Genomic DNA, 235 nt, shown 5'->3' with positions numbered 1-235 from the left:
GGTACCGCCCCGGGTACCGCCCGCTGCGGGCGCCGCTCCCGTCCCTGCCTCCCGGGTTACTGCCCTGGCCGCGCGGTCCCTCTCCCTGCCCTCCGTGACTCGGAACGACACGTGGGTGGGGGAACCGGGCAGGAGATCGCGCTCCCGGCGCTGCTGCTCTTCGCTCCCTCCCCCCTGGGCACAGCTTCGCGCTTTCTCGCACCGGGTTTCCTACGTGGGAGCGATGGGGCTTCAT

General features: G+C 72.3%; 1 protein-coding gene across 1 annotated transcript in view; it reads right to left on the bottom strand.

The window, feature by feature from the left end:
* Window positions 1–235, bottom strand: part of ITPA (inosine triphosphatase (nucleoside triphosphate pyrophosphatase)) — a 3,462-nt gene extending 3,227 nt beyond the window's left edge. The window contains exon 1 of the mRNA XM_009999906.1: window positions 6–235. Within this exon, the coding sequence (XP_009998208.1) occupies window positions 6–235 (230 nt within the window). The remainder of the gene's footprint in view (window positions 1–5) is intronic.

The sequence above is a fragment of the Chaetura pelagica genome, unplaced genomic scaffold (genome assembly GCF_000747805.2).
Source record: "Chaetura pelagica isolate M959 unplaced genomic scaffold, ChaPel_1.0 scaffold246, whole genome shotgun sequence".
Lineage (NCBI taxonomy): Eukaryota > Metazoa > Chordata > Aves > Apodiformes > Apodidae > Chaetura > Chaetura pelagica.
The sequence above is the reverse complement of the archived record's forward strand: the minus strand, read 5'-3'. Positions and strand labels throughout refer to the sequence as shown.